General features: G+C 35.8%; 1 protein-coding gene across 3 annotated transcripts in view; it reads right to left on the bottom strand.

Annotated features, from left to right (window-relative positions):
- Positions 1–16,821, bottom strand: part of LOC127652747 (vesicle-fusing ATPase) — a 28,194-nt gene extending 11,373 nt beyond the window's left edge. For 2 of the 3 annotated variants that reach the window (XM_052139098.1, XM_052139099.1), the window contains exons 1-12: positions 16,744–16,783; positions 9,276–9,293; positions 6,571–6,656; positions 4,970–5,069; positions 4,196–4,235; positions 3,928–4,094; positions 3,686–3,793; positions 3,490–3,565; positions 3,248–3,403; positions 2,962–3,161; positions 661–826; positions 96–170 (exon numbers count right to left, since the gene is read on the bottom strand). In XM_052139098.1, coding sequence (XP_051995058.1) covers positions 96–170; positions 661–826; positions 2,962–3,161; positions 3,248–3,403; positions 3,490–3,565; positions 3,686–3,793; positions 3,928–4,094; positions 4,196–4,235; positions 4,970–5,069; positions 6,571–6,656; positions 9,276–9,293; positions 16,744–16,755 — 1,204 coding nt within the window. In that variant the 5' untranslated portion in view covers positions 16,756–16,783. Of the gene's footprint in view, positions 1–95; positions 171–660; positions 827–2,961; positions 3,162–3,247; positions 3,404–3,489; positions 3,566–3,685; positions 3,794–3,927; positions 4,095–4,195; positions 4,236–4,969; positions 5,070–6,570; positions 6,657–9,275; positions 9,294–16,743 lie in introns of all 3 variants that reach the window. The other variant, XM_052139100.1, reaches the window with a different exon arrangement.
- Positions 16,822–17,573: the final 752 nt, after the last annotated feature.

Raw genomic sequence — 17,573 nt, 5'->3', positions numbered from 1 at the left:
TGAGAGAGAGAAATAGAGACAGAGGTGAGAATAAATAGAGAGATAAATAAATGTAATTAAAAGATCTCCTGTTGAACAAAGGGCACAAGACCTACCAATCTCCATCTTCACTTCAAATCGGCCAGGTCTCATCAAAGCTTCATCTATCAGGTCAGGTCTGTTAGTCATGCCTTTCAAAGAAAGAAACAAAGAAACAAAGAAACAGGCACAGATTAGGACAAACAGAAAGTAAGAAGGATATTACAGGTTAAAATAGTATCAGACATTAAAGATATAACCTTAGGTAGAATTGCTTGTAACTTCAGTTCCGGAAATATAAAAAATATGCACCATATCACTTAATTAATGACTTGCATAAATGTGATTGATTGGCCTAAAAAACAATACAATAAAATATATAAAATAATTTACATTATTAAAAATATTTAAATTGATATTGGACCTTTTAATTTACTTTTTCAACAGACACATAACATTTCCATAAACATGGTATTTTGTATTGTAGGTTCTAGGCAACAATAATTTTCAAACGTATTATTACACAGAGGCTAGAGCTGTGGGGTATTGACTCAAATCTGTGTCAACATTATTAATAAGATCAACTATAGCAAAGCTACAGAACAGACATACAGTCACAATTGTTCTGCTGGAGATATTTACCTATGACAAGGATGTTGTTGAGTTGCTCCACTCCATCTATCTTTGAGAGGAGCTGGTTGACCACAGTGTCATGCACACCTGTGCTGCTGGCACCTGTACCACGCTGCTTACAGATAGCATCCAATTCATCAAAGATGATGATGTGCAGGCCACTGTTAGCACCTAACTGCAGAGAAAATGGTAGAGAATAATATTGATTAATAGAAGATATATAGTATAGTATAGTATAGTATAGTATAGTATAGTATAGTATAGTATAGTATAGTATAGTACTGTATATTATAGTACAATAAAGTATGAAGTGATGTGGTATAGTATTGTATAATATCAAAGTATGGAGTGGTGCAGTATAATATAGCATAGTACAGTACATTGCAGTATGTAGTTGTGCTGTATAATACAGTATAATTGTGTACTACAGTACAGTACAGTTTGGAATGCTTTAGTATAGTTTAGTATATATAGTGTGGTGCGGTGTGGTGTGGTGCAGTATAGTATAATTTAGAGTGGTGAGGTGCAGTACTGTATAGTATAGTAAAGTATAGTATAGAATATTATAGAGTGGTGAGGTGCGGAATAGTATAGTATAGTAAAGTATTGGGGTGGTATTGTATATTGGAGTTATAAACTTAATTTCGGGAAGAGCAGGTTCATTTAATCTCTCAATCATCACTAGAGTATCTAAGGCTTGCATACTTCTCTCCAGCGTCAATTGTTTCCGCCATCCCTCCTCCACACCATCTCCACATTCATTTTACCCTGTTTTTGTTATTTTTTATTATGATCTTCACATAGCCCTTGGGAAATCTTGGAGATTTTACATTGGCCATCATGTGGTGACCCACCATAGTAAAGAACATAAACTGTAGCCTAATTAATGTTGCCTGAGTCAGATTTTCTTTATGTATCGTTTTGTTCATGGTTTTTAAATATAAGGGCATGTATCAAGTGCCATTATTTTTGTTGTTGATGTCAACAACAAAAGCTAAAGGATGTTTTATCTATGCCCCTTTTAAAAGACGATGAGCCTATTTATTTATATGAGCTTATTATATTTTCTATCCAGATTATTTCCTAATTTCAAACATCATTCAAACAAAAAATATATTACACAGAAACAAAACTTTGTTTAGAATTTGTCCATATGACTTGGAGGTCCAGACTTTTAATCCCTTAATCCTTGATTTACAGTGCATTGACATATAAGCACAGGTAAGACCATGTTTGGCTTCTCAATACCATGGTTAGGTCAATGTACTGTAGCTTCTTAGTATAGTAGTAATGCTAATATAAACAATAAACATTATAGTTTATATGAAAAATGGTAGCCAAAACACATTTAGAAATGTTAACCACAACTGCCACGGTTGTAATAAAAATTAGGTGTAATAGATTCTACCTAATAGATTATTTAATATGAAACTATAACATTTTTATCAAAATATAACATTAACTGTTACTGCTTTAAAATCGTGAAACAGTTTTGTAAGGGTTATGATGTGCAATTGAAAAATTTAAAATAATGCCGTGGCTGTCTGTTTAAAAGGTTTGACTACTTCCATAGCGATTTAAGTTTTAAAATGTAGCTTTTAATATCGAGAAACGCCCGGAAGATGTGCGTGTGCCAGAGATATAGAGCAGAGCAGATCAGATCATTGGTGTGATTGGTTCCGTTACACGATTGAAAACCCAGCTTGAATCACACAGTGAAAATATCGCGATGCAGATGAGAAGCCTTTACCGTGTATAAAGTGCAGAATGCGAGAGTATCCTTAAATTTGCCTCGGCAGCCCTAAATTTCACTTAGGCGGCAGACAAAAATTTTCATGGTATGTTCTTTCTCTGTTATCTGTGAACTAGTCCGAATAGACCTGCAAACCACTTTTGGGTCTCGACCCACCAGTTGAGAAACACTGTAGTACAGTATAGTATAGTATAGATTTGTGTGGTATAGTAAAGTTAAGTATAGTATATTATATTATAGAGTGGTGAGGTGCGGTATAGTATTGTATAGTATAGTGTGAAGAGGAGGAGGGCGTGGCCGGGCGTGAGGGTGCTAGGCCGGTGCTGTGTCACCTAATTAGCCGGAAGGGGAATAAAGACAAGCCGGGGGCACCAGTTCGAAAGAGAGACACACAGCCGCTGTGTGTTTATGTTTGTTTAAGTTCAGTTATGTAATTAAAGTTATGTTGACTTTTCTGCCGGTACCCGCCTCCTCCTTGCCAATCTTTTACCAGTTACATATAGTATAGTATAGGTTGTGTCTCTGTGTGTGTGTGAGACTAAGGTTAATCATCTTACTCTTTTCTGTTCCTCCTCAGCATCTGCAAAAAGTTTCCTAATGTTTGCCTCAGATTCACCCACGTACTTGTTGAGGATCTCTGGACCATTGACTATCTTTGGCTCTCTGGCATTCAGCATCTTACCGATCTGCCTGGCCATCAGTGTTTTACCACAACCAGGAGGACCAAAGAGCAGGATACCTTTCACATGCTTACAACCTGCAGAGCAGAGGACATGACTTTAGATTTAAATTTGAAGACTTCATATTTTACAACCTAATTGCTGATATGATGACAACACATACCCATCTGCTCCACAATGTCTGGAGGGAAGACTCGGGAGGCGAAGGCCCTACGGAAGATATCAGAGAACTCCTTGTCTAGACCACCAATGCCCATTTTTTCAAAGTTCCAGTCAGGGTTAATGATGGTCTGACGAGCTTCTTTGGTCTTGGCCTTGCCTGGTAAATAGAAGGACGAGATTAACTACTGCAGAACAAATGAAAATGTACAAATGAGATTCTTTTTCATATTTGATAAAACTCACCAACTAGTGTAAGGGATGAGCTCTCTGACTTTTCAAATATCACTTGACTGTTTCCAACCAACAGACCGATCTCAATCTATTAAGTTAAAACAAAGGATAAGTAACTGTATTTCAAAATGATCTACACTTTATATTTATATTTTCTATGATATTAAAGATATCTTTGTTCTGAAAAGAAAAAAAAAAGTACAGATACCTTTTGCTTTTTGCCAGATGCTGGTTCCCCTTTCAGTATGCTGGAGTCCATAGCCTCAATATCCTTTATAACTAGCCCAAAGAGCTTGTCACAGAAACTGAAGACCATCTATGACAGGAATTAAAAATGTAAAGAATTGGCATTTACATCTGTAAGCTCAGGGCCAAGGACACCCCAGCCGCCCCGGTTCTGAAACTCCAGTAAACATTAATTGCACACAATTTTAGTGAAGTGATTCTGACCTGTTGTCCTACAGAGAAACTCTGATTGTTGAAATGCTGGATAAACTCAGCTGCCATTTTGTCAGAGTCGTAGGGACTGGAGTCAGTGCTCTTCTTCTGCAGGAAGTCAATCTCAATGGTCATGGCACCAATGCACTGCTTGGATTTGTCAAAGTTGTAATTGGCAACTGAAAGGAGGGACATCACTGACTGAAATGTTTGAATAATCTGAAACTGTATATTTTATTGCAAATATTATGTGAAATAGCTCCAAAAGCAATGTACATACCCTCGATCTCTTGTCCTATGGACAGGCCTGCCCATTTTCTCTTTAAGAAGAAAAGAGCAAAAGATTAATAAAAACAGACAAACTGCATCAAGCAGACTAGTTATTTGTATTGAAATCTGTTTGGTTATTAAAAGCTTTCTCTTCCATGTAAATCAGAGTTTATGTCCTAAATGACCGTGACAGTGACAAGCAACAAAACAATGTGTTGCTGGCTTGGATCCTTGTCAAATTAGGTTGTTCTGCCCACAATAAAATCCCATTCTATAGAGCTGTATATTGCACATCAAATGCAGTGCACTCTGACTGGCTGTGTTTGTGTTGCGTTACACAGTATTTTTTGCTTTAAGTGTGGACAGAAAAGTTACTTGTCACAACGCGCCTGTTTAGGACACAGTGTGAATTTAGGGTGAATTCAGGTACATTGACTCACTTGTCAAAAATGGCACAATTTACATTAATTCTGTCTGTGAAAATTCACTATATGAATGTGTGGTGGGCTTTGATATTAGTTTGTTTCTTCTAGCACAATGTCATATGCATAATGACATGTCATATGCATTATAGGAATCTAGGGTTCCTGTAGCTCTACAGCTCTACAGCACCATGCTCTACCTGTAGCTCAACTGGTAGAGCATGGTGCTAGCAACGCCAAGATCGTGGATTTGATTCCCAGAGAACACACAAACTGAAAAAATTTATACCTTGAAGTCGCTTTGGATAAAAGTGTCTGCTAAAATGCATAAATGTAAATGTGTCTTGGCAGTAGCTCTACACCTGTGGTAAACTGAAAGCGATGGTTCCAGGAACCACTGAGTGGTGGCTCTTCACTGTGAAGACAAACTTGTGGGTGGGTGTTGTCCTCACGCTAACATGCCTGGAGACAGATGGAGACAAGATTCAACTTCTGCAAAAAATGGCAAGAATAAGCAGGTGGATGATGTCTGTTTAAAATAAACTATGGTGGTTTTATATTAATGTGTCTTACTCTTCATGTAAATAGCAGTTCAGTTTACTACACCTCAACAAAAGGCAGGGTTTTAAGATAAGGTACACCATATTAGCCTGTAAACAGTCAGTTTTCTATCCAAGTTCTGTCCACATTTAACTGCACCAATCCTCTGACAAGATCAGCTGAGATTAGCGAATACGATTAAAATCTGTTTAGATGGTGAACAACGGTGTGCAGTTCTGGTAATAGCTCCACTTTTAATGGTCCTACATCACAACATGTCAAATCAATCAAGTAAAGCACAGGTTAATCATAATCATTTAAATGATTAAAGCACACAGTTAATTGTTACATTATTATACATATATACTTGTAGGTTGATTTCCCAAAAAAGTTTAAACACTGTGGCTCAACTAAACATTGCTCTGTTTGTTTAAGCCTCACATGCAGCCTGACATAACCAATGGTGTGAGTTTGGAGCGGGGCTATCGTTTTTTTCTGACCAATGGCTGATGAGGTGAGTGTTCTGGGAGACCTGTGCGAGAACAGTAGTTATTAACAATTTCAAATTCTGTTCGGTGATGCTAATCCCGCATAAATAACATACTTTTTCATCTTTAAACACAGAACTTAAAACTCATTAAAGCCATGATGTAAAAACAATTTTAAATAAGATGACAAGGTCTGACTAATTTCTTCATAGTAAATTAAAAAAACAAAACATGTCACAATGAAAAATAACATATATTTAAAATATGTAGCAGTCATACAGCACAGTACAGCAACAGTAATACAACATTATTATACTGAAACCACACACACAAACACACACACTGATATCCTGGACATGAGGCATCAGCAGGAGGCACTGCGGCAGACTCTGTCAGTCTGAGTTAATATCTGGACTGAATCAGTACTGCAAGGACACACACACATTCAGTAGTAGCCTGAGGAAAATCATGCTAATGCTGCTACTGCTGCTAACCTTGTGTACTAAACTTTCTCTACACAGTATTCAGTGGTTAATATTGTTGCTGTAAGAATGGAAGTCCCGCCATTAAGCCAATCATCTTTTTAATAGAGACATTGCCTGTTTTGTGTACTCGCATTAGCTAGCTAGACCATCCTGAAAAATACATTTTTTTACTGTGATTTAGAATGTGAGAAACAAAATGTATGATACTTTATTGCTGACAGATTTTATTGCTGATTTGACATATGTTATTGAAAAATAATCTTTAGAGTATGGTATAATTTATATTTTATCTTTGGCCATGGAATGAACTGACTTCAAAGGCATTTTGACAAGAACAGCCTATAGGCTAATACAGTATTGTTGCAAAATCTCCTGATCGTTTTATCGTTCCGACTGGTTTCCCTGTCTAATCATGATGAATCTATGAGGATTTGTGGATTGGGTACTCACTGTCCAGACTGCAGGTCTTTCTCACTTACTACTGCACAGTTCGTCAACGACAGCTCATCTGTCGGGCATCGAGCTGCTTGCATGGTCTGTGTGGAGACAGATAATAATAATAATGAGATTAACGTAGCAGAGGAGTGAGTTTTGCATGAGAATCAGCAATTGATCCAGATATAATGTTGAAGCCTAATATATGCATCTGACAATATAAGCCAGCTGGCTGCCACTCCACATGTGAAAAGAAGATCAGTCTTTCTCCTCATAAAAAATTTAATACCATACCACATGATGGAGGTCCCATGACTCTTTGCAGAATTTTTTAAATAGTAGGCCCCATAGTGCATAACAACAAGCTGGAAATTTGACTGGTTTTACTGTGCAAGAAGAATTGTGTCAAACATTCAAAGCACAGCAATAATTCTTTAAATGATTGTACAGGATTTGTTTTGTTAGCAAGACCTAATCTAATCATCCCTTCCAGGAACTGTTATGTTTTATTGCAGTGGAGAGCCTACAAACCCCAAACCAATAATGCATAACACAACAGCAAATGAGCTGATAAATGAAAAACCAAAAGTAAAAAAGCAGGAATAATTATCTAATAGCTAATTCTGATTGCCAAAGCTGCAAAAACATAATCATAAATCAGTTAGCGAGAGAGCACAAATCATCTAATGACTGGCATTGGTGAGTCTGAATCAATATAAAAGACAAATATGTTTTTATAGCAAAGACTGACAGAGATGGTTTATGGTATCCTAGCTTTATTGTTTCTTCTTTGTTGTTGTTGCACATAAAAGCACAGAAAAAAAACAAGAAAAAAAAAAACAGTACAACATGAACAAATTAAAAAGCATGGAAGCAAACATTAGCCGTTCCCTTCTGGGTATTTGAAGCAGAGAACAGAGAGAGACCTTACAGCAGTACTGAAAGAAAGAGAGCAGCAGGCTGCAGCAGAAGAACTGATAAGGAATGACTGAACAGGAAACAGAATTTCAGTGAAAACAATTAAGGATTTAGAACAAATGGCCAATAAGTAAAGTGTAGGTAGTGGAATTAAAGATTGCATTCAAAATATTTTAAATAGATTTTTACCCTTTTCATGGGGTATAATGTTTCATATCTATACTCATTTCATTAATGAATAATTAAAATAAATGTATATAATAAATACATAATAACAAATTGTGATATTTTAATTGTTTATGTTTTGTTTATTTTCTAAATACCAATACTACACTAATATAAAGGTTCATTAAATTTTCACTGGATTTGGCATAAATGCCTGGCAAGTCTCTTTAAAAGACTGGCTAATATAATTTTAAGACAGTGTAATCGGATAGAAATCCCATTACATTCAACGGCTCAATTTCTTTTCAACATCCAGTTCAAGATGCCAGTTGTTTGTACATTAACATAGAATAGTAAAAAAAAAAAATGGCAGAAAGAGTGATTTTTTTTATATTTTGCTATCCATGGTAAATCTATGGCTTAAACAAACTGATAAAATCCTTCTATTACAATTATAAAAATGACTGTTGTGTGTGAAGCCAAACAAGGCTGTTACAATGAGGAGCACTTTGCATGCAGAATAGCTCAATAAAACAAACACAGCCACAAGACTCAAATTCTAAAAAAAACAAACAAACAATAAATCTTGAAAAAATATTAAAGGTGCTGTAAGCGATTTTATATGGAAAGATATGCATAAAATGTCCTACTTCCTGAATAATATGAATGAAATGGGAAACAAAAATGTGTTGCGGGCTGCGGACAATGACACTTTCTGCCTGTCAATCATTTTAATTATTCACATAGTATAGTAGTTGCAAATTATTGAGGTTTACTGCTATTTTTATGCTATGTTGTTCATAACAGTTGAGGGCGCTATTTTGCTGCTGTTGTTTTTGACAACTGCTTTTGCATGATGACTGTCTCAATAAAGCTCATTTGGTATCTTTGGAGTGTGGGATTTTGGAAGGAGGAACATGGCTAATCCAACGGCTCTGCTTGTGGAAATAGAATAACTAAAATCGCTTACAGCACCTTTAAAACAAACTAAAGAAAACACAATCTAAACAGAGATTCTGGACTCGGACTGGATAGAGTTTTAAGAACTAGACTAGATTTTGAAAAGTAAACTGATGTATCATTGCTCTGTTTTCAGACTGCGTGTGGGGTCGGGACTAGGGAGTCGGAACTACAGGACAATGAGTGTCTTTTTGAGGGTTTATATCTCATTAAAAGCCTGGGTGTATGCTTTACCCTACCTAACAGGGTGGCATAATCTGGTTAACAAAGAGCAGTCCAGCAATTAGGCCTACTTAACTTGCAGGCCAGATAAGCAATAATCCATCCAGAAAGTTTAGTTACGGTAAGAGCTGCTTCCTGCCAGCGTGCCATAAATGGCCCTTTAGTGCTCAACCTCAAATGAGCCTTAATATGTCCTGCTAGTGACACTACAAGATGATTTGAGAAATTATGTGACTTTGAAAGGCTTTGGAAGGCAGTGTGATGCAGTTTGTGCATTGTCCCACTGTAGAGCTCCCTTGCGGTGCTGCTACCAAGAAGGGTCATGACAATAGAGGTTACAGCTTGTCAGCTGTCAGGACACCGAGGGTGAGCAAAAAGCTACTGTCAGTGAAGCATTCTGCCCAAACTGGTGAGCCAGACAATCAGAGTCAGAGGGCATTTGAAAGCATACATACCTTGAAAAATATTACGACCTTGGGGGCCAATGCACGATAGCAAGAGGGAGGGGAAAAGAACATAAGACAAACAGTTGAAAGCCGAAGAGAGCGGATGTGCATGTGGTCAAGCCATAGTCACAAGAGCATGAGGGCGCATGCAGACCAGAATAAGAATCAATTGCAAATGGGGCTGAAAGAGAAGCAAATCATAGGCCAATGCAGAAACCAACCCCAAATATGGTTGGGGAATACATATATGCCAGTATAGTTAAATATTTCTTGAAACTATATATATTATCTAAAATAATAAAATCTAGCAGAAACCCACATACGAGAGAAAAATCACAAATGAGATCTCTTTATATTTCTGTTGTTTCAATAGAGTCACAGATCAGATTTTAATAACGTCACAAACTGTAATTGTAATTAAGATACCAAAGTCTACAATCAAAAGTCGGATATTTCAATATTAACTCAACATGAATATCCCACATCACAGTTTATCATCAAGTTTTTCCAAGAGCAAAGTTCTAAGTTATGCTATCCCTATTAATTTTATTGCTATATACTTTTACTTTGTCATCACTTTGTCTCCTTTGCGTCTATTTAAAATCCAAAGTCTATTGAGCTATGAAAGAGCAAACTGTGTGCAATAATATAATTGTATTTAATCAGTTACAGTATAAATTAAAACAACTTGGTTTTAGATGTTTAAATCAAAACAAATCAACATTTCAAATTCAAATGCTGTTATCTGTAGTTCATCTGACACCAGAATAGGAAAAACATTGTTGTGTAGCCCCAAAATCTCTGCAATACAATCTTATTTTGAAGCTTTAAAACAAATAATGACACAGTATCCTAATTCAGTGCTAATAAATAACAAAACGCAGCATTTCATTTCATCTGCCAGAAAAAAAAAATCGATTTCAAGCAGCCCTACCCTCCATGTTTAATGAGATCGAAGCCTTTGGAAGACATTCGATGAGGAATGAGCAGGGAAGCTATCAATACTGTCTAGTAGAAAGGCCTGACTGCACATTGGACTTCTCGCCACAGGACAACTGCAAACTGTTATACAACTGCCCCTGAAACCAACTAACAACTCTTTCCACCTTTAGGCTGTAATTAAGCATTGTAAACAGCATTGTAAATGCTCATTTACCAAGCAGCACAGTGTCAAACATCACAGAGTTTCACTGGAATAAGCTTTACATGTATCACTGCAAAGCACAGCCAAAAGCCTAACGAGGCATTGGTTAATTATTTTACCCCAAACTAATAAACTATAAAAACTGCAGCCTTTCTTCTAGTTATTTTGTGTAATATATAGGCTGTAAAAACAGAGAATGAATTTGGTCTCTGTTCACATGATTACAATGTTTTAACTTGAATATATTTCTATTCCTGGATTACAGTAGGGTGCAAGTATGACTTACAATTTAGGCCACAAATGTATCACACTTACTAGAGAGGATAATCCTCATATTCAGCATGCAAATACATAAAGATTAAATACAGAACAAATATCACAGAGAAAGGCTCTGCCCCAAACAACCCCACACCACCTGCATTAAACACAATGATACATCAGATTCAGCATCCTGATTGGTCAGCCACTAACTTATGGTTATCTGAAGGACATTCTGAACAGAATGTCAGAGATGAAGACTAAAGGAACATTCCGGGTTCAATACAAGTTAAACTCAATCAATAGCATTAGTGACTGTGTTAATGCCAAAAATGTATTTTGACTTGTCCGTCCTTTTGTTTAAAAAATATAAATAAAAATCAGAGCTACAGTGAAGCACTTCCAATTTACAATGTCAATGGCGCAAATCAATTATCATTAAAATACTCTCTGTTTTAAAAGTATAGCCAAGATGTAAACAATGTGCATGTCAGCATGACTTCAGTGTGACAAAACCACTTACTAACCTTTTCTATGTAAAGTTACTGTACAATTTTTCAACGTGATGACAGAATGCCGTAAATGCTCAAACTCTAAAAAGACTAAAAATTACAATTTGACAACTTTACAGTTCAAATAATACACTAGTTTTAACAAAATATTTTAGAAAATACTTTTCTAAAATGATAAGCTTTACATTTTTGCCTTTAAACCCTCCAAAAACTGGCCCCATTCATTCACTTCCATTGTAAGTGCCTCACTGTAACATTGATTTTTGAATATTGAAACTTTTAAAGAAAAGGGGGATATGTTTCTGGTAATCAACATTATGCCAGAAATTCTGTCGATTGAGCTTCACTTGAATTCAATGCAGAATATTCCTGTAAGTCATCATTTGCAACCCAATTAACTTGTGTGTACCAGTGTAACATATTTCTAACTGAAACAGGCTATTCAACAAAAGAAAATGTAGGGCAGTAATTGTCCTAAAATAAAAATGATAAAAGTTGTAAAAATGGGAGGGTATGATAAAGTCTGCTGAAAAGTAAAGTCCTTTTAAAGACAGAGACAGTTATTACAAATTGATAACAGATTACAAAGACATAATTTTTTGTCTTTGAAATAAAATGCACACAATGAAAACAGGAACATGAAATAAGAAAACAGTTTTCTTATTTTATGTTGATCTGTTGAAAGATTACCCTCACAAACACATTTGCAATTGACAATGTGAGAGAATAAAGTAAACAATATGTATTTTATTTATGACAAAAAAAGAAAGGCGAATAAAAAGTAGCGTTTCACCCAGAAAACTACAGTTCCTTTAGCCCACCAATTACACCTAACAAATTAACTGAGTCAAGGCACTGCCATGACTTGCAATTCATACAAAACCTTCCTGAGACATATTTTTTCTCCTCTGTATCAAATCACCACAGGGAATGATCTTAATTGAAGGGAGGGATAGACTTGACAATCATTTCGGATCAATTCAGTACCTCAAGCGGCATGCATAATGGTCTGTGAAACAGCTTAATGTGAAATGAGAGTAAAATGGCACTGATTGGAGAAATAAAGAATTTATGGTCTGAAAATTGTGAAATATTTGTGTTAATGAGTAAAATGTAGTCTTAAAAATAAGAAAAAGTTGCCTTGTGCTTTGGATAACTAAGGCACATCCTATAAATGTATTTAGGCTAATTAAAGGTGTGTCATGCAGGGCTCCCTTTGATTAAAGTCATGTCTGATGGAACTGATTTATCTACAATGTAAATTATTCAATATTCATTAATATGTTAATTACTGTATTCCAGTGCCCAAAATAGTTATTGAAGAAATAAATCCATAAAGCTTTATTTATAAGTGTGATCACTGGCAAACTCATACATGAGTTTAATTTTGGTGCACAAAGAAGCCTTAAATCCTAGACTAATATAAAAAGATGTATCTTTTCTCAGATTAATTAAATAAAGGAGAAATATCTCAGTGGTAAAAGCAAGAGGCACTAGTGAAAAATCCCTTGTAAAATGTTCTAACTCAGTTCCACCACATCTTAAACAGATATACTGTATCTAGGCAGTATGTCACAAACATTTAGGCACCAATTATGACAACCAGACAGTAAATCATTTGCACATTCTCAAAGGAGGCAGATAAAGTATTGAGTAATTTAAACTTTAGGTGAACTCTGTGGGAAATAGATGCCCACACGTAGCATTTGTCTGGCTTGGTCTGGTTGGATCTGTGCAATTTATGAATTCACTTTGTCTATAGACATATTCTAAACTAAATCAATATTTTCAAATTTCCTTTTTTTCCAAACTAATCTTGCAGTCTTTGTGTAGAAGCACACCAGGGAACATGATTTAAGCTTTCTAAAACAAACGACACTGCCTGACTCATATTTGCTCTTCATCTCCAACAGCTAAAATGAAGTCATTAACCTTACTTAACTGAATTTGAGAAAGCTTTTTCAAGCAATTTTATTTCTTTAATTAAAATTAAATCAGCCAACATGGCTGTCATTCAGCCAACATAATTTTGTTGGATTGAGTTAAATCAATAAACTGTGTAGTACAAACCCATTTCCAAAAAATTTGGGACAGTATGACAAATTGCTAATAAAAACAAAAAGGAGTGATTTGCAAATTATATTCACCCTTTGCTATATTGAAAGCACTACTACCACACGTTATATGATGTTTTAACCTGAATTTCGTTGTGTGTTTTTTTAATGTATGGTAATTTCATATCAGATTATTGCAACACACTCCAAAAAACATTGGGACAGTCAAATGTTTAACACTGTGAAACATCACCATTTCTATTAATAACACTTATTAAGCATTTGGGCACTGAAGACACAAGTTTGTTAAGTTTACAAAGTGGAATTTTCCCCCCTTCATCCATTATGTAGGTCTTCAGCTGCACAATTTTCATAATGCACCACACATTCTCAATTGGAGATGGTCAGGACTGCTGGCAGGCCAATCTAGCACCCACACTCTCTGCTTATTCGGCCAGTATGTTGTTTGAAGTAGTCCGGCTGAAAATGCAGGGGCATCCCTGGAAAAAATGGTGCTGGATGCCAGTTTATGCAGCACCAAAATGTTTACATATTTGTCTTCATTAATGGTGTCCTCACAGATGTGTGAGTTACCCATGCCATGGGCACCGACACACCCCTGGTCCATACAGACACTGGATTTTGGACCTGACGCTGATAACAGCTTGAATAGTCCTTTTCCTCTTTGGCACGGAGAACAAAACGGCTGTAATTTTCAAAAACTTTTCGAAATATGGACTCATCTGACCGAAAAGCACAGTTTCACTGTTCTACTTTCCGTCTAAGATGAGACCGAGCCCAGAGAAGTTGGCAGTGCTTCTGGACAGTGTTGATGTACAGCTTCTGCTTTGCATTGTAAAGTCTTAACTTGCATTTGTTCATGCAGTGGTGTTGACTAACAAAGGTTTACTAAACTTATCACAAGCCCATGTTCATGATATCCATTACAGATGAATGATGTTTTTTAAGACAGTGATGTCTGAGAGATCAGAGATCACGTGCATTCAGAAATGGTTTTCGTCTTGCCCTTTGTTCACCAGATTTCTTGAATCTTTTAATATTGTGCACTGTAGAGGATGAATGCCCAAAATCCTTCCAATTTGTCTTTGGGGAACATTGTGTTGAAATTATCTGATTTTAAACAGTAAAAAACAATGAAATTCACAAGGTAAAACATCATATAATGTGCAGTTGTAGTGCTTTCAATATAGCAAAGGGTGAAAATAATTTACAAATCAGTTCTTTTTGTTTTTATTAGCATTTTTCATACTGTCCCAACTTTTTTGTAATTGTGGTTGGAGTTTTAACCTAACTTTATTAGGTTTGTCAAACAACATTTTCTAATGTTTAATTTAATACATTTTCGTATGTTGGTCCAACTTAATTTATTGTATTAATCATAATTATATGCTAGGTGAGCAAATGTAAAGACAGTGAAACTGTTGCTCTGTCAATTTGATAGCAACTGCTTATGGAGCTTAGCAGCACTCAAATCAAACATCTCTTGAAAGACCATCCTCAACATAAGCACAAGCGCCAATCTACACCACAATAGTAACCCCCAATAGTAATCCCCAAAATACCAATATAACAAAACATTAAACATTAACAAATCTCCTCCTATTCTCATCTTGCTCAAAAAATGCACAAAATAACACTTAATTTCAACATTTGTTCACCCCATCCAGTCCCATGCAAAGCATGCTGGCAGATGCAAATCCCATGCTCAGTTTCATCAATGCTACAAAATGTTTTCATGTAGTCCCAACGTTAAGTAAGTAAACTTCAGTTTCACAAATTTAATTGGCTAGAATGCAATGAAATGAAGTTGTGTCCAAATGTTCTAGAATTGTGTTATTTTAATTCATAAATTTTTTTTTTTTTTTTTTTTTTGTCAGGATATCAGGAAACAGCTTTCACCTTGTTCCACTGACATGTTTTCATTCAGTTTAAGCATATTTATAGACGTCATTATCTGAGGCTGAACATCAGATGTAGATGCTCAGTGACATTCATGATAAAATCTTTTCATGCAATCAGCACATGGCTGAATTTTGTGTATAAATTATATATATATACACAAAATTCATATATATATATATATATATATATATATATATATATATATATATATATATATATATATATATATATATATATAATATCTCAAAACATAATGCTTCATGGATCCAGAAAATTGGAGCAGGGTTTTATTGGACACTATCATGAATACAAGGATGACAAGCCAATGTATGACAGACACACACAGTCCTCTCATTTTCTATAGCAGCTGTCTGTGATGGGAGATTATGTAATTCTCACTGTATCTCCCTCTCTGTATGCAATGCAGTATATTGTGAAAGATTTCTATAGTGGTATCCATCGAAAGGACAGTAATAAATCACATGGGAATTTTGAAGTGTAACAATTCCGCACATCATTACAATCAATGTACAATTAATATTGCAATGTTACATGCAATACTGACATATTGATCCCTTTCAATGCTGGATATCAAATTAGACAAGGGTCTGAATGATTCACTGATGTCTCGATCTATCCGTATATATTCTTAATGTTAATACTGCAATAATGGCCTTACTACAATGACAAGCAAGCATCTGTAGAAATCTGTAGCGCTGTTCACTCTGCAGCAAAGCGAGGGTGTGCTGTTGCTTTGCGCACAACAAATATGTTTGTATTGCAATGTGTTTAAGTGGACAATTTGAAGCAAATGCGTCAAGCTTGACGAGGAATCGTAAACTAGCAGTTAGCATACATCGCAAGCTCTTCTTAATACAGAAATAGGGCGATACGATTAGCTTATGCGAGCATTACGCGAGCCGTGTCAAGGTTAAATCCATTGAACGAACACCCAATGCAATGGATCACCGTGTTCCGGTTTATTCACTTTCCGTGACACCATTCTGCAGCAGAAAACACGACATACAGCAAATAAAGACGAACAAACATCAGTTTCGGCTATTTTAAATCACTGATGAAACAAAAACAACAACCCGCTGTTTTAACGTTGTACCATAACGATATGCTACAGCAAATGAGAACCTGCTCGTTTCTATTTTGAAACGTTTATATGGCTCAGACTACATAAAAACAACCTCGTATACCCTATTTTTTCCACACAAAGGATATCAAATCAATGTAAACTGCGACACCACTGAGATCATTCACAACGATGCATTATTATTTGTGCAGAATGTTATGTTAATAATAATATAAACTGTATTAAGCTACAAACACGCGCTGAAGATTTGCATCGTGGTTAAAAACGACGGATTTGCCAAAGCCATCTGCTATGTAGATCATTTTGGACTGGTTATATTTTGGAAAGGTGGCACCTTTAACTTGCTGCGTTACATGACAAGCCAAAGCTCTTCTCGAGAGCGATTGCGTTTAAATATTATGTAAAATATGTCTGTACACTGTATGGTAATTCTTAATATCGTATAGTTTGCTCGTTTTATAATTGAAACAGAATCGCATCTTACCCGGGTCGCCATCTTTTCGTTAGATGATGCTGCTCGTGCAGCTTCTCAAAGCAGTACTGGAACAGCACCAGATCAGTGGACAGCGAGACGAGAGCTGCGCATGCGCAGTTTATAAATTGATTAGTGCGACACTACAAATTAAATTGAAATAATTCGTAATTGAATTGGTTTTTTTCCCCTCACGAAAATAAACGTACTAGATCACGTACTATTTTTCCGTTTCATTAGTGCCCAGCTGGAGCATGGCCTTTTCAAGCTATTTCTGGGGTTTCAGCTTTAAACTACAACATTGTACGTGTAATATGAAGGTGGTTAGCATCTTCCAAGCACCCAATTAAACGTTGATGGAAACTACAAAACATACCTGTCTAGGTATGGATTTTTAAAGGAACAGTTCCTCAAAAATTAAAATGTTCTCATCATTTAATCACCCTCATCCCAGATTTGCATGCTTTTTCTTTCTTCAGCAAACACAAATAAAGATTTTTAGAATAATTTTTCCACTCTGTTGGTCCTTTCAATGCAAGTGAATGTTGCCCAGAAAACTAAAGGTCCAAAAAGCAGATATAAGTAATCCATATAACTCCTGTGGTGAAATCCATACATTCTGACGCAATATGATGGCTGTGGGTGAGAAAGAGATCAACATTTAAGTTATTTTATGTTTTTTGACAATAAATCTCCACTTTCACTTTCCGATGTAAAACTTAACAGGTGCCAGATATGAAAGTAAAAATTACTTAAACATTGATCTGTTTCTCACCCACACCTATAATATTGCATCTTAAGACATGGATTTAACCACTGGAGTCATATGGGTTACTTTTATG

Source organism: Xyrauchen texanus, chromosome 12 (genome assembly GCF_025860055.1).
Source record: "Xyrauchen texanus isolate HMW12.3.18 chromosome 12, RBS_HiC_50CHRs, whole genome shotgun sequence".
In the NCBI taxonomy this organism is placed as follows: Eukaryota; Metazoa; Chordata; class Actinopteri; order Cypriniformes; family Catostomidae; genus Xyrauchen; species Xyrauchen texanus.
Note: the sequence above shows the minus strand (reverse complement) of the source record. Positions and strands in the feature narration are given on the sequence as shown.